Source organism: Amia ocellicauda, chromosome 21 (genome assembly GCF_036373705.1).
Source record: "Amia ocellicauda isolate fAmiCal2 chromosome 21, fAmiCal2.hap1, whole genome shotgun sequence".
NCBI lineage: Eukaryota > Metazoa > Chordata > Actinopteri > Amiiformes > Amiidae > Amia > Amia ocellicauda.
The window spans coordinates 932,462-957,162 of NC_089870.1; the positions used below are offsets into that span (position 1 = coordinate 932,462).

General features: G+C 40.6%; 1 protein-coding gene across 1 annotated transcript in view; it reads left to right on the forward strand.

The window, feature by feature from the left end:
- The first annotated feature begins 263 nt into the window (after positions 1-263).
- The window catches only part of LOC136717365 (BRD4-interacting chromatin-remodeling complex-associated protein), a 34,640-nt gene continuing 10,202 nt past the window's right edge, over positions 264-24,701 (forward strand). Inside the window, exons 1-10 of the mRNA XM_066694986.1 lie at positions 264-443; positions 7,369-7,414; positions 10,586-10,628; positions 12,141-12,206; positions 12,997-14,526; positions 15,211-15,468; positions 16,275-16,560; positions 20,589-20,713; positions 22,962-23,020; positions 23,955-24,103. Of these exons, the coding sequence (XP_066551083.1) occupies positions 7,374-7,414; positions 10,586-10,628; positions 12,141-12,206; positions 12,997-14,526; positions 15,211-15,468; positions 16,275-16,560; positions 20,589-20,713; positions 22,962-23,020; positions 23,955-24,103 (2,557 nt within the window). The 5' untranslated portion in view covers positions 264-443; positions 7,369-7,373. The remainder of the gene's footprint in view (positions 444-7,368; positions 7,415-10,585; positions 10,629-12,140; positions 12,207-12,996; positions 14,527-15,210; positions 15,469-16,274; positions 16,561-20,588; positions 20,714-22,961; positions 23,021-23,954; positions 24,104-24,701) is intronic.

Below are 24,701 nucleotides of genomic sequence, written 5' to 3' on the forward strand. Positions count from 1 at the left end.
TGCTCCATTTTGTGCTCAGTATTTCATCATTGAGATTATGCATGTAATGGCAAGGACTGTGTTCTCCATTGTCTAAGGGGGAGAGCTAGGTTAGAGTTATGAAAGCATATAAGGAAACTCAGCTTAACCACAAAGTGGTTCTAACCATGACAATATATATGTTTCTGTTACTTTCTGTGCCTATATGACATATTTGCCCTTCTATCCAACCCCTCCCTCCCACCTCCATCCCTCCTGTTGCTTCTGAACAGGCCTGGTTCTGGCTGTGTGCACACCACAGACCAAAGAAAATGACCATGATGAGGAAGCTTGTGTCAGTGAGTTCAAACCTGGGGACATTGCATCGTCTGTCATCAACCCCTTAAGGGCCCCCAGAGCCCACCCCATGAAGTCCCTGCATGAGATCAACACTTCTGCTCTGGATGGGGCCCAGTCCATATGAAGTAGGTCACTGCATCCCTTGCTTTATTCAGACATCTTTCCTCAGGTTCTGCTTTTTTCTTTGCCACGAGGGACATGGCTAATAGGGGAGTACCCTCTGGAGTGCCTGTCATTCACATTACATGAAAAAGAAATGGATCTCCCTGTCACATACTGCTGAATGCCTTAGTGTTGAAACCACAGTGTAGTAAGACATATTTATATTATATTTATTTATATGATATATTATTATATATATTAATATATATAATTTACCATTAACTTAATTTAAAAGTCAATTCGTATTTTAGAATTGTGCTTAATATTGTAATGCAAACAATATATTAATTACAAATGGTACATAAGGTGATATGTTGGAAAATATTTGAAATAAAAATAAAAAACTGAAATATGTTGCTTGCATTCAACCCCTGTACTGTGGAAGCTCCCAGTTTACACAGATGAAAGATATTTCCCTAAGGAGGACACAGTTGCCTTACCATTGGCCTCCACTTGTGAACCATTAAAGTTGCTGTCACATTTTCTGGATAAAAACCTTACTGTTGCAGGATCATTAGGCAGGCTGAATCTGGAAGAAAATTAAGATCAAAGAGCAATCTACAAAAGTTAAAGATAAAGTAAGACAAATGCATAGATTAGAAAAAGGGTACAAAATAATATTCAATTGTTTGGATATCCCAGTGAGCACAGCTGGATCGATTATCAGGAAGTGGAAGCTGCATCACACCACCCAGGCACTGCCAAGAAAAGGCCATCCCTCAAAACTCAGTGCTCAAACAAGAAGGAGACTTGAGAAGCCACAGAGAGACCAACAATCACTTTGAGGGACCTAGTGGCTGGGAGTGGAGCTCTGCATAACACTGACCTGTATGGGGGGTGGCAAGAAAGAAGCAGTTACTGAAAAAGAACCATTTGAAAGCACATCTGGAGTTTGCCAGAAAGCATGAGGGGGACACAGCTGCGATGTGGGAAAAGGTTTTGAAGTCAGATGAGACCAAGATAAAGGTTTTTTGCCAAAACTCGAAGAACTATGTGTGGTGTGAACCTAACACTACTCATGCCTCACACCATCCCTACAGTGAAGTATGGTGGTGGCAGCATCATGCTGTGGGGATGCTCGGGACTGGTCATCTTGTTATAATTGAAGGAAGAATGGATGGAGCAAATTACAGTGAAATACTTCTAGAGGACCTGCTTCAGAATGAAGCTTGGGAGGAAATTCACCTTTCAGTAAGACAATGATCCCAAGAACAAGGCCAAAGCAACATTGGATTGGCTCAAGAACAAAAAGGTGAATGTCCTACAGTAGCCCATTCAAAGTCCTGATCTCAATCCCATTCAGAATCTGTGGCACTATTTGAAAATTGTGGTCCACAAGCGTCATCCAACCAACCAACCTGAACAACCTGGAGCAAATCTGCCAAGAAGAATGGGCCAAAATCACTCCGACACTGAGCAAAGCTGGTACAACCCTACTGTAAAGAACTTTAAGCTGTTATTGCAGCAAAAGGCGCCTCTATCAAGTATTAATGTGTGGGGGTTGAATACTTATGCAAGCAAACATATTTCATTTTTAAAATATTCTTACAAATATTTCCCAACAGAAAAACCTTACAATAATATATTTTGAGTTTCAGTGTTTTAAAATAAAATATCAAATGGAATGAAATTTCAGTGTACCATTTGAAATTCTAAACCCAGGCCAAATTCATTAATCTATTGGCTTCTAATTTTACATTGTTATAAAGGATGTAAATTAAGTCAATGTGTTCATTAAATATCCTTTGAAAGTTTACGTAAATGAAGCATTGGCTTCTGAAAAAGAATATTGCTTGATATTTTGAATGCTCTGTTTTAATTGTTTTAGTGTACTGTGCTTTGGGATGACTTGAATTGAATCAAGTGAGCACAGTTTTATGGGTCAGACCATTCTTATGAAAGCTGGAAAAAGCCTAAAGCTCTCATGAAGAACAAATACAATATACACTGCTAAAAAAAAAATAAGGGAACAATTTTGTAGGCAGATTGCCATATAGGACATCAGAACTTCATGTACTTGCGAGGTGCAAATTGCAAACCAAGTATTGGGTGCTGAGTTAACATTGATATTCAATTTTGTCCATACTCTCCAATTATACCAGAGCTCGCTTGGAAGAAAATGCTTTACTTTATGAAACAGATGTTACATTAGTGATTCAATTCAAGGACAACCTAATAATGAAAGCTTTCTATATGGACTGTTAGATGGCCAAGCAACGAAGTGGCTAGGCCACCGCTTGTAATTGGTTGGATTATAATTTTTCCACATTTTTCAAATGATCATAAAATGAAATCTACTGAACAAAAACGCACAAAAATTTGAATGGTGGTAGCTCCTGCATTCACATGACCTTGAAGCACTATGGATCTAAACACCGCCATCTTGGCAAGCAACTCTGCTTGCTGTTATATAGTGGGATTTGACAAACACCAGCAATATTTAGCTGTTTTTCAGCCATGGGATTACACAGTTCACTTTGATCAGACAGATACAATTATAGTTAGGCCCATAAATATGTGGACAGTGTCATAATTTTGGCCGCCACAATGGATTTGAAAGGAAACAATCAAGATGTTCTTTAAGTGTAGACTTTCATATTTAATTTGACGGTAGGTACATCCAAATTGGGTGAACGGTGTAGGAATTACATCAATTTTTATATGTGGTCCCCCCAATTTTAGGGGCTCAAAAGTATTTGGACAAACTAACATAATCATTAATTAAATTGTGAGTCTGAATACTTGGTTGCAAATCCTTTGCAGTCAATGACTGCCTGAAATCTGGAACCCATAGACATCACCAGATGCTGGGTTTCTTCCCTGGTGATGCTCTGCCAGGCCTGCACTGCAGCTGTCTTTAGTTCCTGCTTGTTCTTGGGGTGTTTTGCCTTCAGTTTTGCCTTGATTTGATTCAGAAATCAAAACAAACCAATCAGAGAGATAGCAAGAACATTAGGTGTGGCCAAATCAACTATTTGGTACATTCTTAAAAAGAAAGAACGCAGTGGTGAGCTTAGGAACACCAAAAGGCCCGGAAGACCGCAGAAAACAACTGTGGTGGATGATGGAATAATTATTTCCCTGGTGAAGAAAAACCCCAAATATTTATGGACCTAACTGTATATGTCTAAGGTAGAGACTTGGTATTACTGATGCATACAATGCACCTGGCATGGATGCCACTATTTTAGAAAGGTGCATGCTCCAGCCATGTTTGGGTATACATTTAATTCTCTGGCACAACCAACATAAAATTGTACTACCCATTTATCATTTCCATTTATCATATTTTCCTGTTGTAGAATTGAAAAAAATATGTAAAACAGTGAACAGTTAAAAGTGAATTAATACGATGCTTGAGGTCACTTTTGTAACAGAGAAACCGTATTTGTTGTTACACAGACACAATCACAAAAAACACAAAATAAGCACACACACACACACAAAAAAAAACTTTTTCATTGTAATTTGATTTTATTCAATATGACCAGACTCATGGCCACTGAAAAACACCTTAAATTAAATTAAACCTTAAATTCAGATTACCTTAGAAGTAAATATTTTTTGCTGAGGGAAGTCTCTCTAAAGACACCTAATGTTTCAAACTATATAAATGTCTAATTTCATTATCAGTGAATTTTATAATATCAGTCTAAGTTCTGTTTATAATGAATAAGTAAGGCAGACATTTTATAATATTAAAAAAATAAAAAACGTCTAAAAAAACTACAACTTTTCGTGATCAAATTATGAATTACATGCCAATGGTAGATTTCACTATTGAAATTATCATATAATAATAATAATAATAATAATAATAATAATAATAATAATAATAATAATAATCTTCATTTTTATTTGCTTGCTAATAATTTATATTAAGATATGCATTAATGCTTTTTTTTTTAACTATTGCCAAGTTGGTGATCACCCTCAACCTCAAATCATAGAGCTCACCAGAGCATTGGTAAAAGGATATAAGAATATGGATCAATCAAATACCTAGTCAACCATTGACAATAGTAAAAAAATAAAAAAAAATAATAAAAAAAAGCATTGAACATGAACATCATATGAAATCATCAACACTACACAGCCGCCAATGCATCCTGTTAGGTTTCCATCACTCAGTCTTTTGCCTAATTCTCTAAGCTTGTTTTATGGCTGAAATCCATCTATCATGCCTGATTTTATCAGTAGGTAGTCTATATAAAGATCTCCCCTTCACATCTCCTTTCCCTTGCCCCCCGCCTTTTGTGACAACCAGGGGCACAACAGCTATCTACCATTGTAGAGTAACTTTGTCGCACTGCTTTCCAAGTCACCGGATTAGCTCACCTGTCAAAATTGCGAATGTTTTGATCCAGCCGCTAAGACTGCTTGGATTGGGATGCAGGATCTCTATAGGAAGTTGTCCAAGGGGACAGATGTGAAACTTGGTGCCTGAAGTTATGCTATGACCTTTATTCAGATTTGTTCAAGACAAGTCGATCAGTCACATGGTTTGGAAGTTATATAGGATTGGTCAAAATTTTTTAATTATCTTCCTCTCTGAAACCGTTAAGCTGAGTGAAGTGAAATTTTGCACACATGACCTTGGCTAGGTCCTCTATCACATTTGTTCAAGGCAAGTTGATTCATAAAACAAGATGGCCACCATGAGCAAATCAGATTTTAAACTTTATGCCATGTATTTCAAATGACCATGAAATGAAAACTTCTGAACAGAAATTCATGAAAATTGGTATGGTGGTAGAAACCTATAGGAATTTGTATGTCATCTGATGTGGCGAAAATATTGGATTAAGTGACAATTATTGAGCAAAGCAGATGTCAGCCCCTTCTGGTTCAGTTTTAAGTTTAAACTAGCATTACCATATCGTAGCAATTGTGAATGCTCGCTCAGAGGCCTGGGTGGTAAGGTCGCTGCACCCTGATATGAGAGCACGTGAATCGGGTCTCGCCATGGCCAGAACCCCAAAGTATGCTACAGTATGTCATATCCACACAGATATGTTTGGCTGTTTGCAGCTGTATTGGTTTTTATTTTTATGTTTAACCTAGCATTATCATATTGTAGCAATTCTGAATGCTCTCTAAGAGGCATCGGCCATTTAGTTTTGCGATAAGGTTGCTACACTGTGGCATGGAAGAACGAGGTTCGAGTGTTGCCGTGGCTGGAACCCCAAAGTATTATAAAATATCTGTACAGATATGCTTTGCCCCCTGCGTTACTGCTCTCAGCTATATTTACTTTTTAATTTGATTAGGCTGAAAAATGCACGCCAGAAAAAAAAAATTATATAAAGAGTCTAACTCAAACGTGTGATTAAAAGATTAAATTTGGCAAAAAACTAAAATGTCTGATAGCCCCCAAAAAATCATGTTGCTGTTACATTCATAAACAATTATCCCGGAGACTCCATGTCTCCTGTCTCCTGGGAGCTTGCTTCCTGAATTTCAGCATATTTCATCATCTGTTATTATGTATTTATTATTATTTTCCTTCACTGTTCGACTAGTTGTTTCCAGCCCCAGAGCCGAGTCAGTGCAGTGGTATCCCTTGATTGTATACATTTTTGTGTGGGCTCACAAAGGTGTAAATAGGGGGAAGGGCGGTAGGGTGTGGTGCAGTGATGCAGGGGTACTGAATACCCCCAGATCATTTGATTAATCAAAAATGTACCTTTGCAACATTCTTTAATTCCTTAATGTTTATATTTCATAATATATATTCTTGTTCTCTGTAATGTGTTTCTGAATAGAATATGCACTGCCTGTTTTTTAAATATGCATACACAACAAAGCTTAAACCTTTTTTTTTCAAGAATTTTTTCAAGAAATATGATAGTAATCTTGTTCAATGTTTTGAGTGCAGAAGGTCTTTTTGGAAACATTAGTTTAATGGAACCCTACTAATTTACTTTCATTTAAACTTTATGACAAAAAAGTCAGCATACCAGGGAGGTTTACTTCAGAGATGGCAGAATGGGAGGAATGTTTTTTGATCACAGGGTTAGTTAACTGGCCTGTTACGAATAGATTTAGATATCACTGTTCAAATTTACTTGATGGTCTATAAATATACTATATACTATTTGATAAGAAGCTAGGTCATCTCTAGGGAACAGTCTACATGTTACAAGGACCAATTAGTCTATGTCTAGGCTATGTTGAGGCATGAAAACAGGAAAACCTTGTGTGCCTTTTATTTTCTGATGATGGAAAGAGCTTATTTTGAAACATTACACGGTTGCTAAATGGAGTGGTGATTCTCAATTACCCTGCACAGCAATAAAAGCTGTGTAAAAGCTGATATATTACATTTGCTAAGTATTAATTTACATTTTTGTTTTTTATTTTGTTGCTGCTTGCAGATATTATGCAAACATTCTTGTGTTAATTAATATTAATACGCATGTGAAATCTAATGTGCCCTTTTTTTTTTTCTTTCTGCCGGATGAAGTGAGGAATAGTGAGCAGCTGATCAGTGTTACCTGTTTGCTGCAAATGATAATTAAGCGCAAATATTCTTGGCAAGAGTGTAATGCTTAATTTACAGGATAATTTATTTGATTTGAAGGGAAATTTAAACATCCTGTTGATCTCAAAATGTCAAAACATGTATTCATTAAATAAAAATAATACAAATAAAAGTATTTAAATTAAATACAGGTGTAATCTAAACAGATGTGTTATAAGGAGGTGTTGAAAGCTAAGAAACTGTAGTTCTAATGCTCATGGGCAGCTCATAACACCACTGTGGGGCAAGAATGGAGAAAGAGGGATCTGAAATAAGCAATACAGTAATTTATGTGGATTGTGATTTTTTGATATGGCCTTCTCTTTAACTCTGCTGGCAACCTGTTGTTTGTCCACCGTTTCCAGTTGACATGGATGATGAAGATGGCACCTGTTTGCTCGACGTTTTGTGGTGAGTACCTCTTTGCGTTCATAGGTTTCAGTTTAAGAATGCAATTCACACAATGCAATGTTCCCATTTTCCTGTTCAGAATAATCTATTAGGTTTTGCAATATATACATTTCCATTTCATAAGTTATATATATATATATATACACTCACCTAAAGGATTATTAGGAACACCATACTAATACTGTGTTTGACCCCCTTTCGCCTTCAGAACTGCCTTAATTCTACGTGGCATTGATTCAACAAGGTGCTGAAAGCATTCTTTAGAAATGTTGGCCCATATTGATAGGATAGCATCTTGCAGTTGATGGAGATTTGTGGGATGCACATCCAGGGCACGAAGCTCCCGTTCCACCACATCCCAAAGATGCTCTATTGGGTTGAGATCTGGTGACTGTGGGGGCCAGTTTAGTACAGTGAACTCATTGTCATGTTCAAGAAACCAATTTGAAATGATTCGACCTTTGTGACATGGTGCATTATCCTGCTGGAAGTAGCCATCAGAGGATGGGTACATGGTGGTCATAAAGGGATGGACATGGTCAGAAACAATGCTCAGGTAGGCCGTGGCATTTTAACGATGCCCAATTGGCACTAAGGGGCCTAAATTGTGCCAAGAAAACATCCCCCACACCATTACACCACCACCACCAGCCTGCACAGTGGTAACAAGGCATGATGGATCCATGTTCTCATTCTGTTTACGCCAAATTCTGACTCAACCATCTGAATGTCTCAACAGAAATCGAGACTCATCAGACCAGGCAACATTTTTCCAGTCTTCAACTGTCCAATTTTGGTGAGCTTGTGCAAATTGTAGCCTCTTTTTCCTATTTGTAGTGGAGAAGAGTGGTACCCGGTGGGGTCTTCTGCTGTTGTAGCCCATCCGCCTCAAGGTTGTACGTGTTGTGGCTTCACAAATGCTTTGCTGCATACCTCGGTTGTAACGAGTGGTTATTTCAGTCAAAGTTGCTCTTCTATCAGCTTGAATCAGTTGGCCCATTCTCCTCTGACCTCTAGCATCAACAAGGCATTTTCGCCCACAGGACTGCCGCATACTGGATGTTTTTCCCTTTTCACACCATTCTTTGTAAACCCTAGAAATGGTTGTGCGTGAAAATCCCAGTAACTGAGCAGATTGTGAAATACTCAGACCGGCCCGTCTGGCACCAACAACCATGCCACGCTCAAAATTGCTTAAATCACCTAAAGGATTATTAGGAACACCTGTTCAATTTCTCATTAATGCAATTATCTAACCAACCAATCACATGGCAGTTGCTTCAATGCATTTAGGGGTGTGGTCCTGGTCAAGACAATCTCCTGAACTCCTAACTGAATGTCTGAATGGGAAAGAAAGGTGATTTAAGCAATTTTGAGCGTGGCATGGTTATTGGTGCCAGACGGGCCGGTCTGAGTATTTCACAATCTGCACAGTTACTGGGATTTTCACGCACAACCATTTCTAGGGTTTACAAAGAATGGTGTGAAAAGGGAAAAACATCCAGTATGCGGCAGTCCTGTGGGCGAAAATGCCTTGTTGATGCTAGAGGTCAGAGGAGAATGGGCCGACTGATTCAAGCTGATAGAAGAGCAACTTTGACTGAAATAACCACTCGTTACAACCGAGGTATGCAGCAAAGCATTTGTGAAGCCACATCACGTACAACCTTGAGGCGGATGGGTTACAACAGCAGAAGACCCCACCGGGTACCACTCATCTCCACTACAAATAGGAAAAAGAGGCTACAATTTGCACAAGCTCACCAAAATTGGACAGTTGAAGACTGGAAAAATGTTGCCTGGTCTGATGAGTCTCGATTTCTGTTGAGACATTCAGTTGGTAGAGTCAGAATTTGGCGTAAACAGAATGAGAACATGGATCCATCATGCCTTGTTACCACTGTGCAGGCTGGTGGTGGTGGTGTAATGGTGTGGGGGATGTTTTCTTGGCACACTTTAGGCCCCTTAGTGCCAATTGGGCATCGTTAAAATGCCACGGCCTACCTGAGCATTGTTTCTGACCATGTCCATCCCTTTATGACCACCATGTACCCATCCTCTGATGGCTACTTCCAGCAGGATAATGCACCATGTCACAAAGGTCGAATCATTTCAAATTGGTTTCTTGAACATGACAATGAGTTCACTGTACTAAACTGGCCCCCACAGTCACCAGATCTCAACCCAATAGAGCATCTTTGGGATGTGGTGGAACGGGAGCTTCGTGCCCTGGATGTGCATCCCACAAATCTCCATCAACTGCAAGATGCTATCCTATCAATATGGGCCAACATTTCTAAAGAATGCTTTCAGCACCTTGTTGAATCAATGCCACGTAGAATTAAGGCAGTTCTGAAGGCGAAAGGGGGTCAAACACAGTTTTAGTATGGTGTTCCTAATAATCCTTTAGGTGAGTGTATATATATATATATATATATGTGTGTGGGAAAATAGGCAATATACAGTTGTATACATATTCACACACTTTTTTTGACACAATCTTAGTTGTGATACATTTAGTTTAATAAATATTGTTCACTAAACTATACACATTTACTACTCTTTTGTATGTCATGGCAGTTAAACATCTACACACCCCATCTTAACTCAGTTAAGTCAACTGGAATATCTGCATTTTTCTCTGGGCTCAATCAGTGGATAGGAATACAAATTGTGAAAAACATAATTGACAAATAAGTATAGTTCAGTGAACACTATTAAATTAAATCACAGAGTAACATTTTTTCAAATCAACTGAAACTGTATATTTATATATAAAACAACCATGTTCAATAAACAGAAAGTACTAAGTTAAATAAACATGTAGCACGGCCTGTACAGATATGATATAACAAATATAGCAAATAGTGAGATTCCAAACAACATTAGGATATAATGACTCCAACTGCAGAAGTAAAGTGTTTTGGTTTGCATCCTGAAGAGTTTTCACATGAAAATCCCAGGTGATCATAATTGGATTCATACAGGGCTCCCCCATATTTGCAGACCTGTCCAATGTCTCTTGTAGCATCATACTTTAACACAATGGGAAGCTTAAAATAGTTGTAATGGGGACAGATGGCATTCTGTTCCTGAAAAGTCTTGTAGGCAGCCAGCCTGTCTGATACATTGCACTTCTCTGTCATTACTTTTCTGTTTTCTCTTCCCCAGTGATCCCCAAGCCCTGAATGACTTCCTACATGGAACCAATGAGGTAAATCTTCCTGTCACTGCAGAAAAACGTTACACTGAAGTCCTCAAATGACATGCTGCTTGACATGGGAAACTTTAAGCAGGTGGAGGAAATGCACTATTCATTTCAGAGCACTTCTATCCCATTTGTAAAATGATCCCAGGTAAAGCATGGACACATTTTGAGTTTGGCTGTGTGTACAAACAGTAGAATTCTGTGGTCCTACGAATGTGAAAAATATAGCAAGCATATAGCAAGTGTCTTTATTATACAGGAAGCAAACACCCAAATGCCACATAAACTGACTATGGCTTTTTTGCAAAAGTCACGCCATAGCATGACACAAGAACTTCTGGAATAAAGGACACAGTTTGTTTGACAGTGATAAGACACAGTTTGTTTGACAGTGATAAGATCTGTATATATTCCATATAATGCTGCTGGATAGGGTCTCTTGCTTGGCTTTGTGTATCACAATGCTTCAATCACATGGTACATCATATTGTGGCGAGTGCAGCAATGCAAGGCTGGAGATAAATGTAGTTACAGGGGAATAACGACAGAAGGGGCAATGAGTGTATGTTATCAACAGCAGGAATATATATAACTGACCAACACAAGTGTTGTATTGTATTGCTAGAATGGTCGGTTTTCCGCATTTTATCTGTTTTTTACTTTTGGCACACTGTTAAAACTCAAATTAACTGCCACAACTGGGGTTGTCCTATGCAGTGACCTACAGTTGCAAGCAGACAGTTTCCCCACTCTTCTCCCTATTCCATGCTAATTCTGTATTCTATACCATAATTTTTAATTGCTGTATATTGTGAAAACTTGCTCACCTCAAGAACCAGATTTTAAGCATCACTGCTGGGAATTGCCAGTATAAATGCTCTCTCAACACCACTCACAAACAGGTGATGCAAGCTGAAGAAGGAGTGACATTTATGGAGTGACAGGAGCCAGACTGGTAGTTCATAGCACTGATCTTGAGACAGGTCCATATTTAGTTATGTTGTGACAGTGACACAGGATAGGAAAACAAATGGGGTGAATAAGACAAACGTATTGGTACAGTTATGCCTCCTCCACCATTCACCATTTGTTTAAACTTTAAAATGGTTTTGCACCCATGTAAAGTTGTTTCTCTCTATATCAAGGGTCTCTCTGACCTGATCAGCTGATTCATTTGATTATTTAAATATATCTCTACAGACTGCAAATTATATTTAATATACTGTATTGTTAAATCATATTTTTATATAAGTTAATTGATCAATTAACTTGATTAATGAAGTATTTGAGAACAGCAGTTGATACTGAAACCTTGAGAACCACCAGGATCTGGGTTTGAGACCACTGCACTTGTACCATCCTATATTCTACCTGCCTCCCTTACTGTCAGTTTTAGTCTGTCCTAACCATAGTGGGATAATTAGAGAAGAGTATCAATGCACCACATTGGGTAAGGTGGTGGTTGTTTTCTGAGATGTGTGGTGATTAAGAGTAACCCAGAGCTTATTTACTCCACAGTTGGAGAGTGGGGACCTGCTCATTAACCCCTCTGCTGGTGACACCTCTCTCTTCACAGACACAACAGTGAGTATGAGTCAGACCATTGCGTTCAAGCCTACTGGATCATGTTGGGGTGCAGCCAGGTCAATGACTTGACCATAAACTTAATTATAATTTAGTGATAAGGACTAGTCGTTGTGCTTATCCCATTCTGGGGGCTCTTGTCCAGTTGCTGCGTAAGAACAGAAACATAAATAAAGGGTTTAAATTAGCTTTCTATAAGTAATTAAAATAAGAAAAAACAAGAATCTCATGGCAACGGTAATGATTAAAATGCCTCTCAACTGGATTAATGTTTTTTGTTTGCCAATAGTGCCAAATCACAATGTAAAACAGAAGAGTTTGGGTCCTGGGTTTGCAATTAACTGCTACCTATTTAGCCCCTGTGGTTTTGTAGTATGTAGGAGGATAAGCCATTGAAAAGTCTCCAATTTGAGTCCCAGTCTTGCCTTGTTGCCAGTCTTGACAGAAGGATTACAGAGTGATGTAAACTGTACTTCATTAATGTAATTTCTACACTCAGACAATGCATCCCATGCATTGTCTGGATGTTGAATCTGGTTGTGAATAATATGCAGATGTGCAAGAAACCTAGGCAGTGATCATGATAAATCTTCCAATTGGCATCAAGAGAGTTGTTTTTAGAAAGTAAATAAATAATAAAACCATTCACAGATTCAGTTATTGAATTTCGGCATCTCTTATTGCAAATATTTGCTGGCAACAGGGAGAGACAAGGGAGGGTTTCGAACCAGAGTTTCCAGTTTAAGGGAACATACTCATGGGTTCTGTCTTCTCTCCTTGTGTCTTTCAGAGTCCGGTCTCCCTGCTGGCAGATGACCCCCCATCCCAGGATGCGCCCCCCCCTGGCTGTGTGGACTTGTCCTTCCTGGAAGAGGCGCTGCTGGGGGCCCCTCAAGGCAGTGGGGGTCTTGGGGATGGGGAAGGGGAGCAGGAGGGAGGGACAGCAGGGGAGGGTGAAGAAGAGGAGGCCTGTGATATCCTGCGGCAGAGCCTGCAAGAGGCTGACATCACCGAGCAGACCCTGGCTCAGGAGGCAGGGCTGGCTCAGCCTGGCGAGTCCCTGTCACTGTACCCACCAGGCACCCTGCTTCCCGCTCCCACCCACTTCCTCCCAAAGCCACTGACTACCCAACCCCTGGTGCCCAAAGACACTCAGGGAGCCGTGGAGCCGCCGCAGCCCTCCCTCTTAGCGGTGGGGCCTGGTTGCCCTTCTCTTAAACCCACTGCCCCTCAGCTCATGGGGCTGCTTCCAGGCACTGTCTTCCCAGCCCCTACATCCGAACCCTCCTTTTCTCTCAATCCAGCGCAGAGCTCTGGCGTGCTGATCCAGAAGGCGCTCCCGAGTCTGAACGGCCGCCCCCTCTTCACCGCCCCTGCTATCAGAGCTAGCCCTTCCCCCAGCATCCTGTTACCCAGGGGGCCACTACCCATTCAACCTAAGTTGCCTGTCAGCATCCAACCCCGACTGGTCCAGATCAGCCCAAAGCCCCCTGGCCAGAAGACTCCGCCAGGCCTGACTTTTGTTTCTGGCACCCCCTCCCCCAACATCTTGCTCTCCACTCCAAGTGCCAAGCAGCCGCCCCAGCCCTCCCAAGGTCTGACCAAACCACTCAGCCTGCAGCTTCTTAACCAGACTGGCAGCATAGTTATACAGCCACAGGGCATCTTCCCAGCACCCAACCAGTTTATCCTGCCCGGACAACCTCCAGTATCTGGGCCCCAGCCTCACAACACAGCCCGGCCCATCATAACCACAGCTGGCCCTGCAGGTCAAGCAGTGAGGCGCAGTCCCTCCAGTCAGCTTGTCGACGGCACCCAGATACTTACCGCACCTCCAGGGCAACTGAATTTCAGCCCTGTGTTCACAACCCCCACTGGCCAACTGGCGGTCAGACAAGGAGCTATACTCTCGGGTCATCTGCAGCTACAGTCTGCTGCCCCGGCTATTTTTCAGATGCCGGCCCACTTAGCTGGAACCTTTGCACCACAGGCCCCGGGGCAGCGTGGCACCCTGCTCCACAGCACCACCTTGGGGAACCACATTACCTTGCTCAACAGCCAGGGGGTATTGGGTCCCACAGTGAATGTCCAGCAAGGCGCCCCTCCAGACCTTGCCTCCGTGTCCATTGTTAATGGCCCTCCCGTGGTCCAGGGGCTGCCGTTCGCTCCTCAGGGCCAATGCTCAGCCCTGGCGGGAGCTGAAGGGCCTCCCAACCTGCAGCCCCCTGCCCTGCTGCTCCCAGAGAGACCCAGGGAGGTGGAGGGAAATACATCAATGGATGGAGTACCTTCTGAGGAACAACTGATTCATCTGCCTCAGGTCCATTCACTGTCTCTTTTCCAAATCAACTTTCTATAATAATTACATGTGGAGAAACTCACATTCTACACTGCATTTGCTAGCTGATTAATTAAAATAACTATACCCTCACTTGTCTTGGGTCCTCTCCTCATGGAAACTGGTGTTTGTACAAGTTGATAAATACATGTGAGCAAAATAACATGATTTACAGTATACTCTCCACACAGATTTACTGAGAATATAATTTTCAAGTAAATCAAGTCTGCATGTCATAATCAAAATTGATCATACAAAAGGTCAGCCTTCTCTGCAGTGGGAGAGTGTTTTTCCCTGCTCCCAAAGCTTTTTTAAATAATGAAAAAAACTAATTTTACCTTATAGCACTCAGATCCTATCCTTTCAAACAAGAAAAAAAATACTGTTGTACACCAGAATAAATAAATACATAAAATATAATAAAAGGTGAGGTGAGAAAGAAGTTATCCAGTATTTCCACAATGTTCTAAATCCTTAAAAGCTAATCAAAGGCAAATCACTTGTGTAATAAAAATATAATGTCAGCTTCCATTTATATAGCATCTTTCCTTCCAAACATCTCAGTGCTTTACTAAGCAGGAGACTTGGATCATCCACCAATGACATGTAACCCCCACCTGGCAGGAAGTGTTACATTGTAATCCTGTGGGGAATTGTGTCTTTCAGCCTTCAGATCAAAACCAAACTCATATCCAGCCAGCCAAGCCAATCCAGAGTCAGCCCCAGCCAGAGCTGCAGCTAATCCCTCATGCAGTGCTGCAACCCCAGGTGGTGACCTCCCTTCAGCCCCACCTTCCTGTCCAGCTACAAAATCAACAAGGACTGCAGAAAAAAAGTCTTGCACCAGAGTCCGAAAGTCACTGCCTGGAAGAGGGGCGCAGTGTTACCCCCCTTAAACAGCTCTTTGTCCATCATCTGCAACAGGTATGTATGTGTCCCTGTCACAGATGCATTTCTTTTCCATCACCAAAGATTGGTTTTGACCCTGCCAGTTACCGATTATTTGATCCCATCCTAACAATACTCTTTCTTCTGGCATTACAAATGTTGTGGCTGTATTTACATGTCTGATGTTTCCATCGGTTTCTCCAGGAAAACTCCAATTAAAAAAAATCCATAAATATTGTCAGCTTTCTGATGGAATCATGGATGTCATGAGTGAAAATCTGCTCAAGAACCAGTCTGATTCTTCATAAGTTATCCTCAGGGCAACTGATAATTTATTTGCTAGTTTTTTATTTTCATTTTATAGTTGATCCAAACCTCTCACCTGATAGTTTCCTGAAGAGTCCAAGGGAATGTGCTTTAAAGAACTGGCTGTACAAAGTATTTTCAGTCCTGAAGGCACCTGCACCTGTCTGTTGCTTTGCTGGTCATAATGTAGTCTTTTATGCTTACCTTGACAATACCGTTGAGGATTATAAATGAAGACCCATAATTATAACTCTGTAATATTAAATATTATGCTCCCCCACTCATTTTTACAGCAGGTTCTACAATTGCCATCCCCTCCTGCCACAAGTCACACAACAACAACTCCACCAGCTGCCCAAGTGGTCACCATCTCTACTCCTTTGGTTAATCAGCGAGAGGCTACTACACCCACTGTACCATTGATAGGGCAGGCAGTGGCTCTCTCCTCTCCAGTAACCAATCCGAATCACATGACCACACCCACTAACCCTGGGAGTGCGCAGATGGGGACTCTTTGCTCACCTCTGATTGGACAGACCTCACAGAGCACTCCCCCTGTTAACTTCTTGTCACCAACCAGTGGGCAAACGGTCACGTTGGCAGTGTCGGGGACTGGCCAGGGACAGGTTGTCTCGCCCTTGTCTCCAGTACCCAGACCAGGCAAGGCAGCAACACTTGGGAGGGCCTTAACACCAGGTGGGACTGTGCCCTCACCCCAGAGCCCCTCTGTGCTGCCGCCAGGACCTCTACCAGTGCCAGGGCAGCCCTCAGCAGGGCCTCGGACCCAGACAGACCCAGCAGCCCATCACAGGACACTTGGCAGTGAGTATAAATGTTGCAGGTCTTTGAGGAGTTAGGAAGCTAGTCAATCATTTTTGCCTCCATGATGTCGAAAACAGTAGGCCTTACTTGCATGAAACACGTAGAAGTTACAGGGTACAAATCTTTGGTTGCAAATTGGCAGGACTGTTTGGGACTCCACAATAGAAGGTAGTAGTAGTGAACCTTTTATCAACAGAGGTACGATGAAAGAAAATGCATTGTGATGCTTGTGTAAAATGAAATGATCTGTACCGAGGTCTATAAAAAGCACAGATAATGAGAAAGCACTTGAAACAAGTTCAACTCTGTAAATTAAATAAGCAGGAGCTCCAGTTGGAACTAACAACATCCCTGCAGCCCTCCAAGAACTGGGTTTAAGATGCTTGCTTTGTGCCATCCCCTTTATATACTGATCAAAAATATAAATGCAACATGTTACAATTTCAAAGAGTTACAGTTCATCAGTCAGGAAATCAGTAAATTGAAATACATTCATTAGCCCCTATTCTATTAATTTCAAGTCTCAAGTTTAAATCCCAAGCTCTGTCAAAACTTGAGACATCTGTGGCATTGTGTTGTGTGACAAAACTGCACATTTCAGAATTAACTTTTATTGTCCCCAGCACAAGGTGCACCTGTGTAATCATGCTGTTGAATCAGCTTCTTGATATGCCACACCTGTCAGGCAGATGGATTATCTTGGCAAAGGAGAAATGCTCACTAACAGGGATGTAATCAAATTTGTTCACAGAATTTTAGAGAAATAAGCGTTTTGAGCATATGTTTTTTTTCTGGGATCTTTCACTTCAGCTAGTGAAACGGGACCACAACTTTACATGTTGCATTTATATTTTTGTTCAGTATAATACTTATTTCAGCCAGAGCGATATAATCATCTAGTCACCCAGAGATCCTTATTGGAGGGCTTCAGAGTTTTCAAGGTTTTTGTCCATCTCGTCCAACTTAATTGAATCAGTTCATTTAAATAGGCAATGTTTCTGCCCTTCGCCATCAGGAATTTAAAGAGCCTCCAAAAAACGACAGACTGTGGTACTGAAGAATTACAATTGTCATGTTATCATCAGGCTTGGACCTGCATCTTTGAATGCTTTTCAGAGACTCCATATTGAGATATATTTATAATGCCGTCAGATACCAGATTCGAATAATCTTCGTTAGTTTACTTACAACAGAGATCAATTCTCCCTGTCTTTTATTTGTCCTGATTACGGTAGTCAAACCACAATATGAATTCCGTGTTTAACCACTTAATGTAGACATTCATCTTAACATTCCTGTTAAAATATGACTTAATAAATAAATTATGGGTACGCCCTTCAAGCTCACCTCAAGTTAGAAGCTTCCTACAGGCGTTCTCACCATAGTGTTTGTTCCTCGAGCTCAAGTACCTAAAAAATATTCTTTATTATTATTATTATTGTCTGTTGCCTTTCCTGGGGCTAGTCAGGCTAAGATAACATTGCAATACCCTCCTTAGCTTAGTGTATCTTCAGTCCCTCTCTCTTCTTTCCAGTCAGGCATCCTACCCACTGTGGCTTCAGTCCCAGACATGTTCTGCATGTCCTCTGACCTCTTTCAATCTGTTTTTTATATATCTTCTCTCTCTGCTGGTTCCATACACACTACCTGTCTACATCCACAGAGGGTCTGGCTTCCTTTTATCCCATGCTTTTCGCACCAGTTTCTTTTCAGACCCTGACACTCTGTCCTCTGTGTTGACTGTGTCATCCTACCTGTGGCCCATGTGGTGGGTGGCCTGCCTTCCACCTCTTTTCCTACTAGTGATTTATCTGACACATAGTTGGACCTTGGTGTGGGGTTGTGCCAATAGACGATATTATCGTACATCGACGATGATGACAGTCATTGACGATGACGCACATCATCAGCCATAATCTGTTTCATTTGCACTTTGCATCTTGGGGGGCGGAAAGACATTTTCCATTACAAAACTGCCTTATAAGTACATTATACACCGATCAGCCATAACATTATGACCACCTGCCTAATATTGTGTAGGTCCCCCTTTTGCCGCCAAAACAGCCCTGACCCCTTCGAGGCATGGACTCCACTAGACCTCTGAAGGTGTGCTGTGGTATCTGGCACCAAGACATTAGCAGCAGATCCTTTAAGTCCTGTAAGTTGCGAGGTGGGGCCTCCATGGATCGGACTTGTTTGTCCAGTACATCCCAGAGATGCTCGATTGAATTTAGATCTGGGGAATTTGGAGGCCAAGTCAACACCTTGAACTCGTGATTCATCTGACCAGGCCATCTTCTTCCATTGCTCCGTGGTCCAGTTCTGATGCTCACTTGACCATTGTAGGTGCTTTCGGCAGTGGACAGGGGTCAGCATGGGCACCCTGACTGGTCTGCGGCTACGCAGCCCCATACGCAACAAACTGCGATGCACTGTGTGTTCTGACACCTTTCTATCAGAACCAGCATTAACTTTTTCTGCAATTTGAGCTAAAGTAGCTTGTCTGTTGGATCGGACCACACGGGCCAGCCTTCACTCCCCACGTGCATCAATGAGCCATGGCCGCCCATGACCCTGTCGCCGGTTCACCGCTTTTCCTTCCTTGGACCACTTTTGATAGGTACTGACCACTGCAGACCAGGAACACCCCACAAGACCTGCAGTTTTGGAGATGCTCTGACCCAGTCGTATAGCCATCACAATTTGGCCCTTGTCAAAGTCGCTCAGATCCTTACGCTTGCCCATTTTTCCTGCTTTGAGGACAAAATGTTCACTTGCTGCCTAATATGTCCCACCCACTGACAGGTGCCATGATAACCAGATTATCAGTGTTATTCACTTAATCTGTCAATGGTCAAAATGTTATGGCTGATCGGTGTATATATATATATATATATCAACCTGTCGACGGGTTTAAAACAATAGGGCTAATATCTAAGGTCTAATACTCCCCTCTACACCCCCTATGCACACACACCCATATCTACCCACATACTGCTGTATATAACAAGCTCACAACCTCTGCTGTGACAAGCTAGTCATGCTTTGGCACATAATGATGATTACATCATATGCAAGGTCATGAGACTCCAGCTCTGTTCCAGTTTTGTTCACTTTGTTCAATGTCCCTTCTGTGTTCACTTTGCTGCCTGATGTCCTGTTGTAAATGTAATCCTTCCTTTGACCTGGTATATCTTCAACCTTTGCTTTCTCTTCCTGTACAGACATTGTAAAATGCATGTCTACTCAAATTCAAGTTTAATTAGGAAAGGTATTTGTCTCACATCCCAAGTTCTAATGCTGTTCTACAAGTCTTCACCCCTGGCAGTATTCATAGCAAAGAATACTTTTGCAATTTGTCTCCCTGTGCTTATATCCCCTTTCACAATTATTTAGTTAAGGTCTCCAAGGAGCACATCTAGCAACTGCAGCAGCAAGAAGAGAAATGCCAGAACACAAATTAATCAGTTTGAGCTCTCAGGCCTTCTATTCTAATGGTTGGGGATCATTTCTATTTTGAGGGGTTTCTTTAGGGTCCATCCTCATGGCCAGATCACCCTTCCCTCAGTCAAGCAAGACTAGGCCAAAATAAACTCAGTTTACCTTCTGCTTATGTGTGACTACTGGGGTTCTCTAAACTCCTGCAATGGAATATTATGATCTAAGTTTCAGGAGGACGACACCTCTAATCTCCTGCTTTCTCAGCATTAATTACTCACGTCTTCCTGCACCCCAAATACAGCCTTTTCAGCAGCTCCTCGGCTCAGTCCACCTAGTGTTGCGGGCTTCCGATTCCTATTTACCAGACACTCAGTTAATATTTTAGCCAGGACCTGGTTGCCTATTTATCTTCCACCGTATATGTCGATTGGGGTTATATAAATTCCTCTTCCATGTAGTTCCATAGCTGAACATACACAGTTAAGATACTACTATGGCTTTCAGTAAAGGACCTTTGAGAATACATCTTGTGTACAATTAATCCTGTTTTCTCATGTTTTTTATTGCTTTCCCGTCTTTCACAATAGAGCCTGCCACTGTCCTGGCTGTGGATGGAAAGGTGCTGACTCTTGGACTCCATCCTGCTTCCCCGAAAGTCCAAGGTCCCCCATTCCAGGGGCCCCTCATTCAAACACTGCTCACAGGCTCACAGGTGGGTGAGAAGCTTAATTTTTGATTAATCCCTTTCTTACAATACCCAGGTTGTACCATTTAAGTTGATACATTTATATAAGGAATTTGGACCTCAATCAGAACTTCAACCCCTTTGCAAGCCACACAGGAAAATAAGAAACACTGTGGTTAGTGACAGGTTTGTCTTAGTTAGAAGGAAGCATCTGTGAAATGAAAATTCATTATTAACTATTGTTGTCAAACTAGGATTGTAGTTTTGTCATCAATTACTAAGTTGTTATGACCTGAAACCCCCTATAAGTAACTGCAACAAGTACTGATTGGATAACTTAATCACCAGTCACAGTTTACAGACTATCACTAACAGAAATACTGAAACCATCTTAATATTATTCCCCAAGAAGTCCAAAGAATAACCCTCAAAAAAGCTCCACAGGCAATATACAGGGTGGAAATACAACAAGGTTCCTGTGTGTTACACCACACAGATCACGGATACATCCACTAATCCACAGTTGTCCACACAAAACAGCCCTACTTCTAAAGGTTCTTCAGTGATCACTCCCATTTGGAAAAATCCCTTAGACACAATGTTTAACAATTAGGAGTCTCATCCGGACACAAAAATCCAACTCTACAAAGTTCAAAAAGACAACAAATTTCCACAGATTGTGTTTCTGCTCGTGCACTCCATTCCATCTTGTTGTTAATCAAAAATGAATCCCCAAAACAAAAACAAAACCTGACCCTGTTACGTTCTTGATTAAATAATGTGGCTCTATGTATCTATGTGTGTATCTATTAATGTGGCACAATAGGAAAAAAATATTGTTACAGTATTATTGTGGCACAGTGTTAGCGTGTTAGTCAATTTGGGGCAGGATTACAGATACATTTCCTGTGGAAAAGGCCATGGGACACAACAGGGTCAAGTTTAGTTTTTGTTTTGGGATTAATTTAGATTAGTTTATTCTTCTGTCTCCTTCTTCCAATCTTTAACTGCTGCCACAAATAAGGTTTAAGTAGATTAAAGTAAATCATAAATAAATAAATAAATAAATAAATAAATAAATAACTTGCCTTTTGGAGCCTAATAAAACTTGAATGAATATGTATTTTTATGTGTGGATTGAATGATACCAAGATTATCTGTCAATAATTGTAACACCAGTTAAAGGATGGAATTTTGATATCCAACTGAACAAGACCCCATGCTGATAGGCCGATCTTGTGACAACCCACACTATTTGCAATGTACTGGTATCAATTACAATTGCTGAGACCTGAACTGGTCCGTTTATCAGTGCATTATTTGCATCCAGTGCTCATGCATTTAACTCAAAATCCAAGCCCCACTATAACATGAGGGATATACCAGAGAAAACCTGTTCACAGCACCAGAACAGTTTGAAAAACACACTGGTCCATTTAGAATAGCATTTAGTTTGAGTCGAGTTCAGTTCAGTCAATCATTAGTATATAGTAGTAGTTGATCTGTACTGCTTAGCTATATAAGTGACATATGTTCAGTTAGACAGGGTTGCATTCATTAACAGTAAATCAGTTCATGTATGGAACTGTGCACTTGATCACTCTTAGTGGAACTGTGCAGAACAGATGTCATTCCAGAGATACATCTTCCTTTTACTGTATGCTTTTCATAATATTTTCAATTACTTTCCATAGCACTCATTATATCACTACAGTTAATATCAACATTACTTACTGATACATTTTCACTGACTGATTTACTGTACTTTTTATACCCTTTGGGGAACAAGTGGTTTAGAAACCTTTGAACCTGTGAAGAAGGCTATAATTGGGTAATTATTCTCTGAACCTATTTGTCTAAACAAGTTTTTGTTTGTTTGTAACTGAAATTCACAGGTAACATGCCATTTCAGTTTGGTACACTGCATAGGCATACTCTTTCTCCTCTCTTGCCCCATAGTAGTGGAATTATTTGCAGTATACATAAGCATTAGGACTTAGTGCCTTATTACCTTTTGATGCCTCCTTAAAACACATCTGTTTAGATTACAACGGTAGATCATTGTAATTTTCACTGTCATGTGCAGGTTCATTTTTAGAGCGGCTAGCCCTGTAATGTTGTGTATATCATGGAAGATTGTTTGTGTTTCTTAAAGCATGTAAGTGGCCCTGGATAGAGGACTCTAAATACTACTACTATTACTACTAATAATTATTATTATTATTATGTTTGAACAAAAGTCAATTTAACCTGTTTGTAACTTGTCTCTTTACAGGCTCCAGTACCGGCAGTGAGTGTAAATAGACCAGTGAACACTCTGCTTAGGAGACAAAGGTCTGAGCCCTCAATGGTGGGGAATAAGGGGTAGGCAGGTGCTGTTGTGGGGTCCATTCTCAACATCCTAATGTCATCTACGATTCTCTGTAATATAATTTTGAAGTAATAGTCACAATAATAATAATAATGATCTGTTTCTTCAGATCCTGCAACTTTTTCTTTTCTCATTTATACTTAAATAAATATGATAAATACTCTATGGAATTGTATTTACAAATACATTGCCTAATTATATCAGTAACATGTTAAACATTTGGAAGCCTAGATTAGAAACAGGAGCATAATCATAGTAACCATCCTTGTGGAAAAATTATACGTTTTTAAATTAAAGGTTCTTTGCATAATCACTAGAAGTCGATAAATTATTAAAAATACATTTTACCGCAGTTGAATAGTAACCAGACTCACAGGCTGATGTACCTGTATAAATTAGGTTGACAATAGTGTGGTGAAAAACTGTAACATTTTGTTTAATTTTGTTTCATATTTGTTTAAGGAATAAGTTCAAACTCAGAAAGTGACAAAACAAAGTTTATTTTCTCCTGAAGAACTCTTACTAAGCAAATCCTAGAACAGGAAAAGTGGTTTCTGTTTCTGAATCTGAATGTGAATTAAAATTCCCTTAATCTAACTGGTAAATAACTAGCATATGTGCCTTTGGCTTTAGAAACTGGATATTTAGGGTGATCTATTAAACCACATTGCAGCTTGCCAAGACCAGAATTGAAAAAACAGCTGGAAGTTTAACAGTGCTCATAGTGATATCTCTGTCCCCCTTGTCCATTGCTCTAACAAGTTCAATCTTTTAGCTGCATGGGCTAGATATGATAAATAGATACGATTTGCTGAGGAAAATACGCTCACTCCTATGGAGAAAACTGTTACTACAGTGTAATGAGCTGTGTGTTTATGTTTGTTTGCTTCGCCTTAGGTTCCAGCAGCAGCTGTGTTCTGATCATGGCTCAGTGGTGAACCCTGACATCAACTCTCCCTTCAGCTCCCTGGAGGACACTCTGGGGCGCCTGTTGCCTTACCACACCTGTGTTAGGGCACTGCCCTCCAGTGATGACTTCCACAGAGGTGAGCTCAGGACTGTCTCAGCTAACAGAGATGACATGATATTTGATATGTATTTATGTTTGAGTTTATGTATATAATATTTATGTAATTATTAATCTTGTTGTTTTCAATTTGTATCTGGCAACTTTCCAAAATGAATTTGTAGCTTAGCTGGATCCATATATACAGTGGAATGGGAGAGCAGTGCAATAGACAGAAGCTGCAGGCTAGACTGCTAGACCTATACACTTGTATAAACTGGAATTTTTAAATTGCATAAATGTTTTGAACTGCACTGTATTAATGCACTTTGTATTGCTCTTATATTTTGTAAGTCGGACAAGGACGTCTGCTAAGAAACAAAAATAATAGACTGAAGGATCAATTAGTGCAGTCTGCTCTATTATTTTACAACTGTCTTGCTCTAGCCTGGTCTAACAGTTGAACGGAAAAAGTCTTTCTGCTCTAAGTCCTGCATATTAGATTATTACATTTTCAGCAATTTTCAGCATATAAAAGTAATAGCAATCTGTCTTTATAGTTTTAATTGTGCATGTAATTGTACCCTTGTCCAAGTCAACACCCATCTCTTAGTGTTGTATCAATGCCAGCCCTTTCA